Source organism: Rhamphochromis longiceps, linkage group LG15 (genome assembly GCF_057381845.1).
Source record: "Rhamphochromis longiceps isolate RC_006_pf linkage group LG15, R_longiceps_female_GT1.1, whole genome shotgun sequence".
Taxonomy (NCBI): domain Eukaryota; kingdom Metazoa; phylum Chordata; class Actinopteri; order Cichliformes; family Cichlidae; genus Rhamphochromis; species Rhamphochromis longiceps.
This window is the reverse complement of record NC_140571.1, coordinates 35,975,315-35,990,197: the sequence shown is the minus strand read 5'-3', so window position 1 is coordinate 35,990,197 and position 14,883 is coordinate 35,975,315. Positions and strand designations below refer to the sequence as shown.

The 14,883-nt window shown below is 41.5% G+C and overlaps 1 protein-coding gene across 1 annotated transcript; it reads left to right on the top strand.

Annotated features, from left to right (window-relative positions):
• Positions 1-3,769: 3,769 nt before the first annotated feature.
• Positions 3,770-14,649, top strand: serinc1 (serine incorporator 1). The gene is made up of 10 exons (XM_085381623.1): positions 3,770-3,904; positions 4,440-4,601; positions 7,164-7,357; positions 8,923-9,002; positions 9,222-9,359; positions 9,654-9,823; positions 10,111-10,201; positions 12,926-13,067; positions 13,204-13,428; positions 13,675-14,649. The coding sequence occupies exons 1-10, from the start codon at positions 3,866-3,868 to the stop codon at positions 13,811-13,813; spliced, it is 1,380 nt and encodes a 459-aa protein (XP_085237749.1). The 5' UTR covers positions 3,770-3,865; the 3' UTR covers positions 13,814-14,649.
• The last annotated feature ends 234 nt before the right edge of the window (positions 14,650-14,883 follow it).

The window sequence follows — 14,883 nt, the reverse complement described above, 5'->3', positions numbered from 1 at the left end:
ATACACTGCAATCATAAAAGGAGGGACATGTTCAGCAACAATACTCAGGCTGTGATATTTAAATGATACTCAGTTGGTACGTGCCAAAAAATATCCTCCACACCACACCAGATGAAGCAAGGCTTTTATGTTCAAGCCTAGAAGTGATAGATTTCGATATCACACTGTTTTGTCACTGTAACGTTTGTCCTGTAAAGTATCCACAGGACACGGGTGTGGGGACAGCAATACCTTCATTAATACTGTGGTTTCAGGTTCACTGGGACACAGTCACTCCCGCTCTCTGCTGTCACGTCCACTCTTCCGCCTCTGACTGTCACTGCGAACATATAAAGAGTGACAATCACCTTCACTTCCCAGCACACCTGTTCACCCCGCCCCTGCGCCGCCCCGGGAGCTCACTGCGTCATCCCTCCTCTGCAGCTGGCCAGAGACCACACCCACGCCACAGTCACATGATGCTAAACAGAAGCTGTCAACTCAGCTCTGGACAGTGGGCAATCATAATGAAGCAGTTCAACTTGTAGATTCAAGCTGCACTGCTCTTCATACTTTTGGCCACCAGATGCCACCAGCGAGGACGGTGTCGAAAAGCTTCGAGTAACAAACCCTTTTTCAAGACCAGCTTCAGTGATTCACAAAGCTTGATTTTGCCATCACTAATCTAAGGAGCTTGGAAAGAAAATTGACTGGAAGGAAAATTTCCAGGACCTCCTTAATCCCAATGACATCTTCTGTAGAGGAAGCAGAATCTGGGTATGAGATTCTTGATAGGGAACCCTTCACCTCTGGTGTCCACCATCCAGTGCATGGATTATCGCCATGTTAGGTACCATCTTACAACCACAGTGCCTTGCAACAGCCTCAGCAATGGAGGTGTTGAGCACGGTCCATTCAGCTTATTGTCTCCAGCCTCCTTCAGAATGATGTTAAAGTCATGCTGTTGAAATACTGTTGAAGGAACTGAGATCACCTTCTGTTGTAAGAGTGATCCAATGTTAGCATTCACACTTTAGTGAGAGGTGAAACAGATTTGACCTAAGGGACAATCTTTTTTCTTTTGTAACCAGTTAGAAGATTTTGGCTTTTATGAATAATAGGATGAAATCTCTATCAGTCATCTGCCACCCAGCTGATAGAAATTTCCTTTCCTGCAATAATAACACCTACAACTGAAACGGCTCCGACCTGTAAGGTCAAAAAGGGCATCGGAATCACTTTCACAGTGGAACAAAGAAATTCACCGCAGTTGCGATAATAATATGCGCATCTGCTGCAGCCACAGGTTTGGATGGTCGTTAAAATGGAGAGATATCTGACGAGAAACATGCGTTGCATCTGAGACAAACAAGGCAAATGCTGATAATAAGGCAAAAAGGAAATACGATGAAGTGTATCTTGCTCTTGGTTTCACGGTGAATGTGATAGGAGATGAAAAGAGACCGGTGTGTATTTTATGTTTGAGAACTCTGGCAGTTGACAGTATGATGCCCAACAAATTAATAAGACACTCAGAGACATTACACCCCAATGACATCCATAAGACACTTGACTTCTTTCAAAGAAAATTGGAGATTACCGTCAGCAGGAAAAAAAATAAAAGCTCTAACCTGAGATTCTGGCGTTTCTGGCAAAATACATTTATATTTAAAAATGAACTCAGGATTTAATGAACGATATCGCGTTATTCAAACTAAAATCGATTTTACTCAGAAAATCTATCATCGAAACCCACCCCGAGTGAGTCTGGCTGGTGTGGAGAGGGAGCATCCACTCATGGATAGAAAGCTGTGGGCATTCTGCTTCCATTTGGCACGTCCTACCTCTGTGAGATGGAGTGAGCCTCACTGAAAACAAAGTATAGATCTAGGTTGAACATTGAACATGACTTGACAATGGCGGTATCAAGCCTGCAACCACAGGCTCAGTGCAGCCACTACGAGTGACAAGTATTAAACTCTCACTAAATTATATATTTTTTCATCTCTGTTCATGAATTTCTGGATTTCTTTTTTCATAAGACTAAGACTGAACTTTATTTTTGCATTTCTGGCAAAGTTCACATTCTGTGTAACTTGCTGCTTTTTTGAAGAAGTGGTGCAGACTAATGACACAGTCTAGTGACAAAAGTTGCAAAGTTGTTTGAAATGAAAGTTGTTGTAGTCTGAGGTGGTATAGTCTGTAGCACGGGGGGCCCCACAAGGAACAGTACTTGCCCCTTTCCTCTTCAACCTGTACACTGCAGACTTCAGTTATAACACAGACACTTGCCATCTCCAGAAGTTCTCAGACGACACCGCCATTGTGGACTAGGCGTCAGAGGGAAACGAACTGGAATACAGGGGGGTCATCATCAATGACTTTGTCAGCTGGTGTGAACAGAACCATCTTCATATCAATTCCAGCAAGACGAAAGAGCTGGTGATTGACTTCAGCAAGAAGTCCCCCCTACATCAGTGAACATCCAGGGTTTGGACATTGAAATGGTGGAGGAGTACAAATACCTGGGTGTTCACCTCAGTAACAAACTGGATTGGTCCGCAAATACAAATCCCCTTTACAAAAAAGGTCTAAGTCGTCTTCACCTGCTATGGTGGCTGAGATACTTTGGGGTGAACAGGACTCTTTTAAAGGCGTTCTTCTACGACACTGTGGTGGTGTCTGCTATCTTTTATGCTGTGGTCTGCTGGAGTGGTGGAATGGCAGAGAGGGACAGGGGGAAACTTAATAAACTGATCAAGAGGGCCAGCTCTGTCCTGGACTGTCCACTGAAGTCCATCAAGCAGGTTGGCGAGGAGAGAATGTTGTCTAAGCTAACATCCATCATGGACAACACCTGCCACCCCCTGTATGAGACTGTACTGAGCAGCCTCTACAGCAGCCTCTATTACATGGTTATCTAACTCATCACCAGTTTAATTGACATATCATATGTTTTTAATTGCTGCTACTCATTAGCAGCTTGTTTGTACACTGTATATTTCACCAGGAGCATTTATACACCCCCCACACTTATGTACATATCTCTGTATGTATATCTGTGCATACGAATTTCGGTTGCTGTGTATATAGGACTACTTTGTGTCTATATTCCTCTTGCTATAAGAGCTGTGTGACACCCAAATTTCTAATTCGTGGGATAATAAATGTTTATTCTATTCTATTGTTTGTTTAAAAGAAAAATGAATGAAGAATTCATTGTGAATGTGCTTATTATCAGAACAAAGTTGCAGCTAGGCTTTTCTGTCTTTGTTTTGTTTTTGTCTGTGGCGTGAAAATCTTTCCTCCTGCATGTAGTGAATGATGTAAAAACGTTGACAACCACTGGGGCTTTGACAAATTTGCTATAAGGAACACATCAAGCCATAAACTCATATACTGAGGAAATGCTTTAAAGAGGCCTAAGAAAAGACTAAAGCTGTCTTCTGTAACAAGTTCAGAGTAAAAATGTCTAAGCTCAGACTTAAATATGTCTGTTTTCCATGAATCCCGGTCAGTCTGTTGCAAGGTAAAAGCATGATTTAATATTGGTAGCCAACTGTTTAATGATAGAAAATATTTTCTTTGATTGAGGGATTAAAGTAATTAGGCCTAGCCAATACTTTCCGCGTACAGTTCTTTGTAAGAAATGGGCTATCAGACTATTTCTGCGTATTTTTCTTCCTTTTTCTAGAGTTCCGTTTTGATTTGGATTGTTTTCTATAACTGTCCTGTAGGGGGCAGCCAAGCGGTGAACGGCACCGACACTGTCGCCTTATGACGCAAAAGAAGCCAGTGTCCGGGCGTCAGCCATCTTCTCTTAAATTGTCAACCGAGCTCTTGGAGCGGTCTGCTGTTGGACAACAAAAGAACAACAACAGCGATCATGGGAGCTGTTTTGGGTTTGTGCTCGATGGCAAGCTGGGTCAGTATCATTCTTCATTTGACTGTGAGAACAGTTTTAACAGCGACAGGACGTTTTAGCTGCCTCGATTTAACAAATGTTGCAGTGACTGCGCAGGAGGAAAATGTCAGGCCAACACGATGAGCGTCTGTGGCGCAGACATACTAACATCACCGTTTGGCTCATAACACACTTTAGTGATTCAGTTACTGTGAGCGTGTTACTGCGCTTTTAGTTAGACGGAGCCGATTATGCGAACCATCGCCGTACTACCTCCCATCCAGCAGGCCTGTTGATGTTCATGTTACAGTGATGGCTCGTAAACACACTGTCCGTGAAATGAAAACACCGGGGTGTGACGTTAGCTCAACCTTGTAAACACAGTGCGGTATCCGCTGCACGCAGCAGGTTCGTGTCATGTGAAACGGACAGATACACTTACAGACACGAGGTGCTTCTAGGAACTAAATGATTACCGTTATTCCTGTTAACCAATGAGCTTTGAAATATCTGTGCTTAACTCTAATACTCGACTTGTTCCCATGTGTGTATGTAGATCCCGTGTCTCTGTGGCAGCGCCCCCTGTCTGCTATGTCGATGCTGCCCCAGTGGAAATAATTCCACAGTGACTCGCCTCATCTATGCCTTCTTCCTGCTTCTGGGAGTGGCTGTTGCCTGTATCATGTTGATGCCTGGCATGGAGGGCCAGCTCAAGAAGGTACACAGTGTTCCTGACATAAAACTAGCCTTGGAATATCTCCTGCAGCACAGAGATGTCACAAGTTATGAAAACACTCTCATGGATATTTTAGTTTGCTAAGGCTTTAACAGGATTCTGCAGTGAGAGTAAATATAGTTTGGTTCATTGCTCCTAATTATGTAAGACACATGGCCCTTGTTTGCTGTTAAGTAGCTTACCAGTTGTTAATCACCGTATTCTCCTAATGAGCCATACCTGCCCGTTCCAACTGTTAAATACTTAATTATGTGTGATATTCACACCAAGAGAACTATACACGGCTGTGAAAATACTGTGATCTTTCCTCTCACGTGGTAACTGTTTTTATGTTGATCCCTACAGTGGCCTCAATCCCCTTTTTTCTGTTTGGGCAGCTTTGTTGTATAATATCGGCTATAACAAAATAATCTGGTGGGATGTTTGGAAAAAAGTTTTAACGGTGTTCAGTCGGCCGTGTTTGGAAGCTGCAGTGCTGTGAAAAACCTCATTCTTTGGGGGTTTTTTTTGTTTCTCAACTAAGCAAGTGAGACAACACTCTAATACTAGAATAACTGACAAGTCAGAAACACTAAGATAATATGTTACATTTGAGAACAGTTTAGTGGAAAATGTCAAAAACTAATAAAAAGGCATTTCAAACCATTAATCCGATTCTTCAGTGCTGTTTAGATGGGCGCCACCTCTTGTCATTCATCATCAACACGTTATACTCAAAATAGACACCAAAGAGGAAAAACCCTTCCGATAAACCAATGTTAAATATGTTATGGAAACATGTTCACGAATTATTAAAATAGGACAAATGAACATCTGAAAAACTAAAACTGTAACTGAACAGTGTGGCACTGCATCATGAACGATGCACACTGTTTGAAAATTCATGACAACGACTTCAATAAAAGTTCAAATCTAAAAATAAGAAAACAACAAATTTTGCAGCCATTTTTTCCGTTTATTGAAGTCTGGTCGCGGGGGCAGCAGCAGGGGAGCCCAGACCTCCTTCTCATCACCTCCTGGAGGTTATCCGGGGAAACATCCAGCCATTGGTGTGTCCTGGGTCTGCGCTGCGGCCTCCTCCGATATGACGCGCCCAGCTTAGACACCTTACCCAGGAGGTGACAGCTTTAGCCATCTCCTTTTTGTGTAGAGCTGCAGCTACTCTACTCTGAACTCCTCCATAATGATCCAACTCCTCAGCCTCGCAAAGGGAGAGACCATCCGCCCTTCGAAGAAAGCCATTGTCCGCCGTTTGTATAGCTGTCTCAATCCAGGCCATCACTATTAGAATAACAGATTTTTGGTGTTTTTTCAACAGTGCTCCATCTAGTGGCAGATGGCTGCATAACATTTATGATCCAACAATTTACCAGCATTAGGCATCAAATCTGGTACCAAATAGTGACAACGATTAGTCGGCTAGTCGCAAACATCACTAATTTTTCACATTTGAACATTGACAGAGATTATCCAAGTAAATGTAAATTTTTTTAAATGATAATTTGATTTAATGGAAAAGCTACAAATGCTCTAATGGAAAAGTTATTGCCCCTCAAACGTAATAACTGATTGCATCCTCCTTGTTTTGTGATAACTGACGGTGAGTGTACCACATCACTGTGGAGGAACTTTTGCCCCCTCTTTGCAGAATTGTTTTAATTCAGCGACAAAGGAGGATTTTAAGTTCATGACCTTGGTTAAATTTAAGTCCAGGCTTTGACTAGTCAAATGATCATTGGACTGGTTCTTATGTAGCACTTTTGTACTCTACCTGAGCACTCGGTGCTTTATTCAACTTGTCTCTTTCACCCAAGCACTTTTTTCTACGTTTTTCTATGCTGGATCTATCTAGCTCTATTTTTTTCCATTTAACATTTACACACATGCATCCAATGAATGCGGATATTTGGCATGCAGACTGGAGAGATGGAACCACCACTTGCTGTTGTGCTTTGGGTCATTGTCCTGCTGCATAACCCAAGTGTGCTCAAGCACTTTGACCGCTGTATAAGAACCAGACCAATTTCCATTTTCAAGATAGCTTTGTATGGCCTTGTGCAAGCAGTTGTGTTAGTGACATTAAGCAACACTAATTGTCTTAAAACAAAAGCAACTACAACAGATTCAGTTCAGATAACTTTTCTCTTAATAAATGAAATCATCATTTTAAATTGCTCTCTATTGACTCAGGTTATCTTTGTCTAATACTGAAATGTGTTTGCTCTAAAATATCTAAGCGTGACATATCTGACCAAAAGAAAAGTTAGAAAAGAGGCAAATATTAGCTTTGATGTATCCAGTGGTGGTGTTTGTATGACCGACACGTCGTTTGAGTACAAAATGCAACATGTTAAAGGATAATTTTGGCTAGCTCATGTCCAGCCTGCACTTGACAGGTGGATAATTGACCTGTGGGATCTCTGTGGATTTTCTTTGGCTCGCAGTACAGTGCCTCTGTTGCATCCAGTGGCTCCTTTGCCCTTTCGTGGCGGGTGCTGCACTACGACACACCTGTATACATTGTCTCTTTTTATGTTGCTCTAGATTCCAGGTTTCTGTGAAGGAGGGAGGGGTTCGTCTATTCCTGGTGTGGAGGGACATGTGAACTGTGATGTGCTGGTTGGCTACAAGGCCGTGTACCGTGTTTGCTTCGGAATGGCTATGTTCTTCCTGCTTTTCTCTCTGCTCATGATCAAAGTCAAGAGCAGTAAAGACCCCCGTGCTGCACTCCACAACGGGTGAGTCAGCATGTCCATCTTCCACATCATGTCTGCTATGACACAAAGTCAGGTTTTATTGAGATTTGATGGATTGATTACTAGGGCTGGGTATCGTCACTGATTTCTAGAATTGATTCAATTCCGATTCACAAGGTCCCGAATCGATTCGATCCACGATTCGATTTAATTCGATTCGATTTGAATCTGGGAAATTTTGACAGTCAGAAATATTATAATTCAGATCAGTACATTTACATATTTTTGTATCTATTAAAAGGAAGCTGACACACGCAAGACTTTATCAAAGGTGTGAGCATCACAGCAGATGCCTTTGTGTCAAAGTAGCTGAAGATAAAACACAGAAAAACATGAAGGCGATTTTCCTGGCCTGGATTTTATAAAAATATTCTGCAGTATTTAAAAAACGAAAGAAAACCATTAATCAACACATGAACATTACCTCTGAAGTTACAGCTGTTTTATTAGAGACACAGCTGAGCGTTTTGCATTTTGCTTAATTTTAAAAAGTTTAAATTTGTTCAGTATTGAACAGCAGAAATTAGGTTTACTTTTCGGAAGTAAGTAAAAGGGAGAAAAAAAACGTCGGCTGACAGCCTGTAAACAACGGTAGACTTGTGCGTAACAAGCAAGCGAATAATGCAGAAGAGAGAGAGAGAGAGAGAGAGAGAGCTGTGCATGAAGTGTGATTTTTATCCTGATAAGTCAGCAAAAGTCAGAGGGAATTCATGACGATGTTTATGTAAAGCGTAGTTTGGATCTTCTTTTGCTGCTGGTTCGGTCAATATTGTTTGGAGAGAGATAAAACTAACAGCCATATGATCAGCGCAAAAAGGGCGTAAACACAGCGCGGACCCGCGGATCAGAATCAGCAGCCGTCGGCTTTCAGCCCCGACCGTGTCCGTGCCGTCAGGTGAGAAAGGCGACATCTCACTGATTCTGATCCGCGGGTCCCGCTGTGTGTTTACGTCTTTGTGCAGAAGCCGTGTGTTTACATCTTTGTGCAGAAGCCGTGTTCCTGCTCTCATTTACTGTCTTAGCTGTTTGGTGGTTGTTGAAATTTTGTGATCTTTCACCTGAGATTCTGGCACTTCGGGCAAAATACATTAATATTAAAAAATCGATTCAGGATTTTAATGAATCGATTTTACGTTATCCAAGCCAGAATCGATTTTAATCAATAAATCGATTATAAAAACCCACCCCTATTGATTACCTGCTTTAAACATGCCAAACATATCATGTTATTAGAACATGTGACAAGCTGGAACGTGTTGTTGTTATAGCTCACATCAAAACTAGCAGCAGGGAGTGAAAGGCCATCTTTACTGCGGAACATCCCACTTAGGACTGCAGCTAGTGATTATTTTCATGAATATAAGAAGCATTTTCAATTAAATTCAGTTTTATTTAAATAGCACAGCACCAGATGTGTTGCTCACAGTTTCCTGATGTCCATCATTGCACGTTTAAAACATGTTACCATTAATGTACTTGAATGACAACATCTGCAAACGTTTTCAGCAGTAATCTGATTGTTAATTTCTTTATGTTCTGTTTGTCAGGTTTTGGTTCTTCAAGTTTGCAGCAGCTGTTGCCATCACTGTTGGATCCTTCTTCATCTCAGAAGGGCCCTTCACTACTGGTAACTGTTTTTGGTTCACTCTCACTTAGTCCAATTGATTACATTGATCATTGATTGCACACACACACCTTGTTTCATTTTACAGTGCACATTAAAGGACAAGAATAAAGAAATGTGAATGTGCCAGATTAAAGCTCTCTATTCATCTCACACTAAACTGGAGGTTTCATTATATTAGTGTCCTTTGTGTGACGTTCTTTCTCTCACTCTGATCCACAGTGTGGTTCTACATCGGTATGGCGGGGGCCTTCTGTTTCATCCTTATCCAGCTTGTTTTACTCATCGACTTTGCCCATTCTTGGAACGAGTCCTGGGTGGAGAAGATGGAGGAGGGCAACTCTCGCTGTTGGTATGCAGGTATGATGACAAGTGATAGAGGATACTCGTGGAGATGACTAAAGAGCTCTGTCTTTGATCTAATAGATTTGAAGTGCAGACAAAAATGTTTTGGTCATAGCTGGAAAAATAGGATTTACTTAAGACTTATTTTTATGTTATTAATTACAACAGTCACAAGAAATAATTAGGTGTACGCTTGGGTGTATTTGTTTTATATGACAAGTAAACAATTCAAGGTGGTGTTTCCATCAGCTGGAAAAGATTAACACAACTCTATGTTAATGAGGTTTCTTTGTTTTTGTATGTTCACAGCTCTGCTGTCAGTCACCACAGTCAGCTACCTGCTGTCTCTGGTGTCTCTGGTCATGTTCTATGTCTACTACACCCACTCTGATGGCTGCACTGAAAACAAGGTCTTCATAAGCATCAACATGCTCCTCTGCATCGCTGCCTCCGTCATGTCCATCCTGCCACAGATCCAGGTTCACACCACTTCTTGTGTACATTAGATGACTCGACATGTTCAGCTTTTATATGTAGTAGTAAGATGCATTAATCATATTAACATGACAGGATATGTAGGGCTTTATTATGAAGTGATGTTATGCAATGTAACACTAAAAGAATAATGGCATGAATTATAGCAAGATGAGTCAGACATGAGATGATGGAGTCATGGAGGTGTCGCCTAATATAATTCAGAATGTGTCATGTATGAAAGTTGTTGTTAGAAATTAGAGATAACTGATGTGTGGTGTGTCATGTACAGGAGTCCCAGCCCAGGTCTGGCCTGTTGCAGTCTTCTCTGGTGACATTGTACACCATGTACCTGACCTGGTCTGCTATGACCAATGAGCCTGGTAAGAAAACAAAAGCTTTTCAGCCTGCTGTGTTTTGCAGTGTACTGGTATGTAGGGCTGCTCGATTATGGCAAAAATGATAATCACGATTATTTTCACTGAAATTGAGATCACGATTATTTGACGATATTTATTTAACCCTTTAAGACCTACTATAGAACCAAGTCCACCAGAGTTTATATTATTTTTATTTATTTATTTTTACATGCTGTAGTGCCATTTGTGGGAGCATTTCAAGTTGCTATACATCAATACAACTGTTATAGCCCATATTTTAATAATATGTATGCATTAAGTGCATAGTAATTACATAAATTGCAAAAAAGTGCAATAAACTACAAAAAAAATTGAAAATCGCTTTTGTTTTGTTTACATATATTTCTACTTGGAGAAGTTTAAGAGGTTTATCCCTCAAAACTTTAAATACAATAAAGTTGCAAAAAATAGTTTCCCACCACAGGAAATTTATTTTGAGTGTCTTCATAGTTTTATTTTGGAGATACAGCAATTTTTATATACTGCAGGAAAAACAAAAAACATTCTATGATGCAAATTTGCAAAGAAAACAGCAGGTGCATCATTTCACTGTGGGAAGTGTTACGAACAGCTGATAGGAACGGCAAAGCGTGTTTCTGGAATATTATGTTTTTGTTCCTGCAAGCGCTTTTTATGCAATTTTTGCAAAGCTTTATGTGGAACGAAACCGTGACCGAGGACAAGCTGATGGCATCAGATGTAAGTACAACTCCTCCGGTTTCATATGCAAAACAAATTATTGCGCTAGCTTACACGGTTCAGGTTCTACAGGGATTTAAAAATAGTTACGCAAAACGGAGCGTGCTGCTCTGACCGGCTTTAAAGGGTTAACAATGACTTTAAAAAAATAATATAAAATAGTGTGCAACACCACTGAAGTTTATTTTTTTTAACCTCTCTTTTCAACCAACGGCAGTCACTCTCCAAATAACTTCTGCTTAGCTTTCCGAGCTTCCCTCGGGTCCTCTTAATCAGCGGTCTCCAACCTTTTTTGCGCCACGGACCGGTTTATGCCCGACAATATTTTCACGGACCGGCCTTTAAGGTGTCGCGGATAAATGAGGGAGGGGCTAATAATCGGCTCAGTCATTTTTAATGATCGTTGAAAGCCCAGATCGTAATCGTGATTAAAATTCGATTAATTGAGCAGCCCTACTGGTATGTGCCCATAACTGACCCCCAGACCCAGGCCTAGCCCCACACACACAGATACACGTCCGTCCACATCTACCCCATGCTCTGACGTGAACGGACAGGTGCCCGCCCAAAGCCAGCAGTGATCCCGGAACGCTGCTTTGAGAATCAGTTTGACACCAACGGATTTCAACTTTATTCTCAAACTGATCAATAATAGTTTTTATCTAATGTGGGCCTGTGTATTTTTGGGATGCTTCATGCTGCATCGATCTATTGTGTGATTTATCAGTTCCATTCTCTCCACATGGTCACACTCTACTTGTGAATATGGGTGTTTCTATTGGTCCAGATAGATCCCACAAGGAAAACTGTTGTGTTAGAGCAGCTGGACAAAGAATAAAAATACTGCAGTGTACAATAAACAGAGTGCCACAGATGCCTAGTGCGGACGCTAATAAATGCACATGCAAAGATTTACAAATACAACAGTGATTTTTAAAAAAGTAGCAACGAAGTTGGTTTAAAAAAAACAGTAAAATTAAGACTGACGTTTTGCAGAGTACTGCAAATTGTGTTGATAAATATGTCCACTATTAATCTAAGAAACTGCTGCATGAAGGTATAATACAAAAATATGTGTGGGATGGTTTGGCTAATAGGTGTGATCTGCTGTCGTAGAACAAGTAGTTACTGTACTGTTCTCTATAAAACAGTAGGAATGAGTTTCTGTAGTGTTGTTTGAGGCAGCGGGGTTGAATCACACTGAGGAAGAATGAAGGAAGGAGCTTTGCTGCCTTCGAAGTGTGGAGTGATGCTGGCTTGTCCATAATGGAGAGCAGTTTGTCCCTCACCGACTCAAAGCCTACGGACTCTGGCGCTGATGCTTTCCGCCAGCAGACAACAGCAAATTAGATGGCCAGACTGGTAGATCACCTCCAACACATTAAAGGATCTGAGCTTCCCCTTCTTATAAACAGCATCAATGTAAACTACCAGTAGCTCTCCACTGTTTCCACCTCCTCACCCATGATGTTGATGGGCCTAGCTGAAGACTTTTTCTTTTGGAAGTCAACTGCCATCTCTGTTGTCTTGATTACATTCAGAACGAGGGGATTTCTTCCTCACCAGCTCTCTGTACTCTGACTCCTGCCCACCCTTAGTACATCCAACCAGTGTAGTGTCGATGGTGATCCAGTGCTTGTTGTTAGGAAAACTGCATACAGTCCTGGTTGGGACGATCCTCACAGAAATGTATACAGTCAGTGATGTAGTCTGTGATGCTATAGCTATCATTTCCATTTGGATCACAGAACATGTCTGTAGTGTCAGAGCATTCCTGCAGGGCATTGCTGTCTTCTACCTCTTCACTGGGTTGGTGGCAACAGGAAGGAAAGGAAGTACAGGAGCACACTAAGAATATAGATGGATAGAACACCTTCCTGAATGCTAAACGCTACTGATACCACTGACATGTAGTGCATTTGAATAGACTTCAGTGGCTGTGCAGATGACGGTAATTAGATAATTAAAGAATCTCTTCTTGTCTCTCAGACAGGAAATGTAACCCAAGCCTTCTGGGCATTATTGGGCTAAACACCACAAGTCCTGGCAGTCAGAACCATGTGGTTCAGTGGTGGGATGCCCAAGGGATTGTGGGATTGATCCTTTTCCTCATGTGTGTCCTTTACTCCAGGTATGGAACTCCTTAATTATCTTTGTAATTCTAAACTTGCAAACACCCAGACAACTAAATGGTTCATTTACTAACCCGCAGGCTGTCTCTTTGTGGATAGCACGATTCTAACTGTAGCCCTCTGTTTATTCGTCAGCATCCGCAATTCATCCAATGCCCAAGTCAACAAGCTGACTCTGACCAGTGATGAGTCTGCTCTCATTGAAGATGGGCCTCAGACGGACAGCTTTGAGGAGGGAAACGGCCCCAACAGAGCTGTGGACAATGAGAAAGATGGTGTCACGTATTCTTACTCTTTCTTCCACTTCATGTTGTTCCTTGCGTCGCTCTACATCATGATGACCCTCACCAACTGGTATAGGTAGGTTTCACGCTGTAGGAGACCTGTATAAGTCTGTCTTTGTACTTTATATTTGTTATTTCATGGGTTTTGTCCACAATAAGTTTAAAGTTGCGCAGTCTTCCATAGTCAGAGACGTTACCTTTGCTCTGGATTTCTTACCTCATATGTGGGGTTTAGGTCCAAATAAGGCGCGTTTTGTGTTTCTGCTAAGGTATATTATTTGGATAGAAGCAACTAGTCCACTTTGTTTGTGTGTGTCCGCAGCCCTGACTCCAAGTATGAGGCCATCACCAGCAAGTGGCCGTCTGTGTGGGTGAAGATCTCCTCCAGCTGGATCTGCATCGCACTCTATGTGTGGACATTGGTGGCTCCACTGGTCCTGGTCAATAGGGACTTTGACTGAAACTGCACACTGTCCCACTGCTCCAAATATTGAAGCTTTCACCTGTGTTTTGTTACTGCAAATTAAGAAACTTAGTAGTTAAATAACATTGCATGAGTCAGTGCTGAAGGAATGGTTGTTTATTGGCTCTGGTGAGTTGCTTGTATTGCTGAGTGTAGCTACATAACCAGAAGATGATGAACTAGTCAGGACGTTCATGTGTTTTGTTTTGTTTTTGTTTTTTCCAGCTGTGACTTCAGCCCATTCTCATGAATCCTTAACAGTTCATTGCAGTCATTAGTATATCCTGTTAAACCCAGTGACGACTTGCACGTTTTTCTTTGAAAACTCGACGTGATGTTAACAGTAGTTGTATCTGAAAAGGTTCCTATGATCCTGCGTGCACATCAACTCTGCACTGTAATGTTCTGTATGCTGTTTCCTGTTTAAAAAAGGGAAAAAATGTTTTTATTCTTTTGAGTTGTGCATGAGCAGCTGTGACATTTAGAAGCAAGAGTAGGTTCCCACTGGCTCCATCACCCTGCGTGAGCAGTGTTGTGCATATGTGTTGGTGTAGATAGTTCTTCTTTATATTGCACATGTCTGCACACGCTCAGCTAATTGAGTAACAAGATGCATTCTTGTTTTTGTTGCTTCTGACTTGCTTTTTGATAACATTTGTGGTTTTGACTGCTTGACAAGCTTCCTGATAAGTTCTTGCGTAGCGCATTAGCTTGTTTCAGACATATTGTGGATGTGTTTGACTCTCATCTGTGATATTTTTTTTTCTTCTTGACCTAACAGTATATTGTAACTGATTTAATAAAAGAAATATGGGCGGGGGGAGTCAAGTCTAATTTGTTGTTGTTTGTTGTTTAGCTGGGTCGTACACAGTTGTCAGCTTCACCATTATTTGGTAGGTCCACCAAAACACTCATTGAGCTCTGAACCTAAAGGTCTCCTGTGGTAATGTGTCACACAGTGTTCAGTCATTTGTTTCCTGAAAGGAAATCTCATCTCATCATGCTTAATACCATTAAATCCAAGCTGAAATCACAAGATGAGATGGCAGTAACATGAAAAACCACCAG

Coding starts and splice junctions, on each gene's coding strand:
- serinc1 (XM_085381623.1), top strand. CDS start 3,866: ATGGGAGCTGTTTTGGGTTTGTGCTCGATGGCAAGCTGG. Junction 9,824..10,110: donor CCATCCTGCCACAGATCCAG/GTTCACACCACT, acceptor TGTCATGTACAG/GAGTCCCAGCCCAGGTCTGG. Junction 10,202..12,925: donor TGCTATGACCAATGAGCCTG/GTAAGAAAACAA, acceptor CTTGTCTCTCAG/ACAGGAAATGTAACCCAAGC.